Source organism: Buceros rhinoceros, unplaced genomic scaffold (assembly GCF_000710305.1).
Source record: "Buceros rhinoceros silvestris isolate BGI_N320 unplaced genomic scaffold, ASM71030v1 scaffold29213, whole genome shotgun sequence".
NCBI lineage: Eukaryota > Metazoa > Chordata > Aves > Bucerotiformes > Bucerotidae > Buceros > Buceros rhinoceros.
Genome location: NW_010402370.1, coordinates 83 through 3,525, shown reverse-complemented (window position 1 = coordinate 3,525; position 3,443 = coordinate 83). Strand labels below are relative to the sequence as shown.

Genomic DNA, 3,443 nt, shown 5'->3' with positions numbered 1-3,443 from the left:
TGATTGTGTAAATTACACCAGATCCAGATCCCCACCCATCCCTGATTTCCTCTGAATTCCTTTGTGCTTTTTTGTACAAAAAAAAAAAAAAAAAAGAAAAAAAAAAGCAGGCTGCTTGAGTCAGGCCTTTCATTTGGTAAAGCCTTTATTTCACACCCCTCTCCAGAAAGAGCACGCACTATTTCACGATCCAGCTCACTCATGGAAGTTTTTCTTCCTCGGTACCCAGGGCGGGGTTAAGGAAAAAAAAAAAAAAAACCAAACTTTGCTGAGAACAAAAAACATCTTTGGGAAGATATTCACAGAGCAAGAAGCTTCAAGAGCCCAGTGAGCCCTCACTGTCTCTTCCAGGAGTGGTTCGGTTACAAACTCAGAAGACCCTGCCAAAGCGAGCGGCAGATGCAGATACCGGGTCCACACTGACCAAAGAGCAGCAATGACTACGCAAACCGCTCCGCGCTCAGCCAGGGCGATAGCAAGAGGAGAGCAGAGATGCAAAGGGAAGAGAGTGGGGATCTGAAGGTGGGGAGACAGAAGGGAAAGCAAAAGAACTGCCCTCCCCCCACAAATGGGGGAGGAAAAAAAGGAGAAAAAAAAAAGAATCAGCTACAACCTGAAAAACTGAAGTCAGAAGAAGTAAACCTCCCTCCAAAAATCATGAGGGTTTGCCCTGACCCCGGGAGGGGCAGCTCTCCAGTTTACAATAGACCGTGTTGGAGTTCTTGCATCGGCAACCCGGACGATTGACGCGGTCGTAACACCCTCGGCAGAGTTTTAGGCATCCTTTTGCGGGAGGGTAGCAGAGCAAGCAAGGCAGAAACAAGGACATCACTCCCATACACAGGTACCTAGAACAGCAGTGTGACTGGGAACAGGAGCAGGGGTTATCCGCGTAGGAGTCCCCCTCGTCGTCGTTGGAGCAGTGGTAGAAGACCCCTTTGACCAAACACATGCAGGTGCTGTACTCCACCATGCTCTCCGCGGAGCACAGGCACTGCCGGTTGCAGGCCAGGCACGAAGGGAGAGCCCTCGGGGCCGTGCACTCCCCGCACTTGCACTTCCCACACTGTTCGCAGATAAACTTGTGCTGCGTCAAGTCCTCTTTCAAAGGACCCTTCAGATCATCTACGATCAGAGACGACTGCTTGGGCTGCGTCCGGATTGTCCGATTGGATCTGTGGCCCGAGCCTGGCCGGGATGGAGGTGACCGTCCCAGCAGACCTTGCTCTGAGGAAGCACTGCTGTTGCTCCCCGAGCTGGCGGCGCTCCCCGTGCTGGTCGATCTGCTCAAGATGGGAGCCCTAGCATTAGGCTGATGGGCCACGTGCCCCATGTGGCTGGGCCTGTGTTCATAATTGTTATTCACATTGATTGGTATAATTTCGTGAGTCCTTTCATGCTTCTCCTGCCTTGGTGCTGTCCGTGGACCAGACTTTTTCACCACAGATGGACCTTCGGTGTATTCGTTGCTTCCCCTGATCGCCTTGATCTGGTCCAGTGACAGGATGGTTGTTGGCTGGCTCTCTCTGTCATAGTCCAACCGTTGCCGGCTGTCCAAGGCGGGCTGCTGAATCACCACCAGCGAACCACCACTGCCGTGTTGACTTTGGGGCTCCATCTGTAGTGATCTCTACTTCTGGCATTCAGTGGGAACCTGGCATGCATCTGAAATCCTAAAACAACAAGAAGAAGACAGAAGGTATAAATAAACATTGTGTGTGTACATATACACACACCGACACCAGATCAAGGGCAGGAGAAGAATAAAGAACGGGATACTTTTTGAAAGCAGAAATGATACGGCAAACCACAAATTGCCGTGGCCACCTGGCACCGAGCTCTTTCAGCAGGGGATTACAACAACGCTGAGGATCTGGCCAAAGTCCAGCAACGGGGCGAGTCTGGGTATGGCATCACAGATGAGGAATGCAAAGGAGACCCCATGCCATTAAAAAAAACATAAAAGAAAATGTAAAAAATTCCAGTATTCACCTGTGTGCTTACTCAGCCAGCCACGGACAGCGCTTCTCCCTCGCCACTGAACATCCAACTAGCAACAGCAATTCTGAACGCCCCCAGACCCCGGCGGGAAACAGGCACCACCAGCTGCACGTTCCGTACGGCAGAGTAAGGAACGTGCACAGCTCTCACTCCTCCGTCTGAATCTGCAGCATCAGGAAGCTCAACGGATCCGCTCGCTGGCACGTTTGGGAAGGCTCCACGTTACAGTGACGTATGTGCATGACAGTCGCGAGCAAAGTACTGTCAAGTGGCCAAGCCGTTTTCTGACAGAAAGCAACGCAGCACACAGACCTCCTACGCTCCTCGTAAAACTCAAGCAAGGGTGCACACAGCCCGTTTTCTGACCACGGGCCAGGGTGTGAAAGAAAAAGGGGCAGAAAAGTCTGAGAAGAGCTAGGCGTCACATAAGGAGTCCTTAAGGATTCATACAAATGTCAAGAGCAGATGATGACAAAACCAACCTCAAAACGCAATCAAAGAACAAACACATTCTCACAAGACAGACTAAAAGGTTCTCAGATAAACGTAACACAGTTTGGTCTGTCTTTTAACTAAATGTTACGCGTATTTGCTCCTTTCTGTGCTGCCTCGCTATCAACAGATGATTGCAACACTGCCCGAGAAAACTGCAGTGACAGTTCTGTACCCATCTAAAAAAATCAGACCTGCATCTCAACGCCACTTTTAGGCACAGAACCTAGGAAGTGAACTGCTCTCCTTTACTGGCAGCTGGGGGAAAAGTCCCTTCTCACTCCCCCCGAGATGTCACACGTCTGCCTGAAAGGGGAGAAAGAGAAGTGCTATCAAGCATTTCCAAACTCATCCAATAAGCATGAGAAAGAGTCTGTCTTGCCTGTCCAGACCGCAGCCGGCACGGCACGGACCTGTTCCTGCTCAAGAGAGGAAAAGGCACCAGCGGTGTGGAAGCGCAGGGATGGCCAAGGGGAGGGAGGACAGGTTTCTCCCAACAGGTAGCCAGCATCTCTGTCACCCGGACCGCTGATACGTGGTAAGGGACAGCTTCTGCCGGGACACAAAGACTTCATACTCATCCAACCGTTAAAGAATTCACTTTACATTTACCGTCACCTGTGTGGGCTTTAGGGTCGCCAGATTACAAAGAATTAAAGAAAAGAAAAACCCAACCAACCACCTCCACCACATTCACTACTAATTCACCTCACAGAACAAGCTGCCTTCTTCACAAGCTTCATTGAATGCAAATCCACAACAGACCAAGGGTGAATGAATGCGAAGAGGGAAAGATTTACAGCTGTACCATCCGGGAGCCGGGCTCCCCAGGGGATGAAAAATAATATCCCAGGAAAATGCGAAAGACATCCAGTGCCATCTCTGGGGGGAAAGCGCAACATCAACCCGGTGCAGACTGACACGACCAGCTGCAGACCAGGGGAGAGAGT

The 3,443-nt window shown here is 50.8% G+C and overlaps 1 protein-coding gene across 1 annotated transcript; it reads right to left on the bottom strand.

Moving 5' to 3' along the window:
• Positions 1 to 655: 655 nt before the first annotated feature.
• On the bottom strand, positions 656 to 1,618 carry SPRY1 (sprouty homolog 1, antagonist of FGF signaling (Drosophila)). The gene has a single exon (XM_010132626.1). The coding sequence runs from the start codon at positions 1,616 to 1,618 to the stop codon at positions 656 to 658; it is 963 nt and encodes a 320-aa protein (XP_010130928.1).
• Positions 1,619 to 3,443: the final 1,825 nt, after the last annotated feature.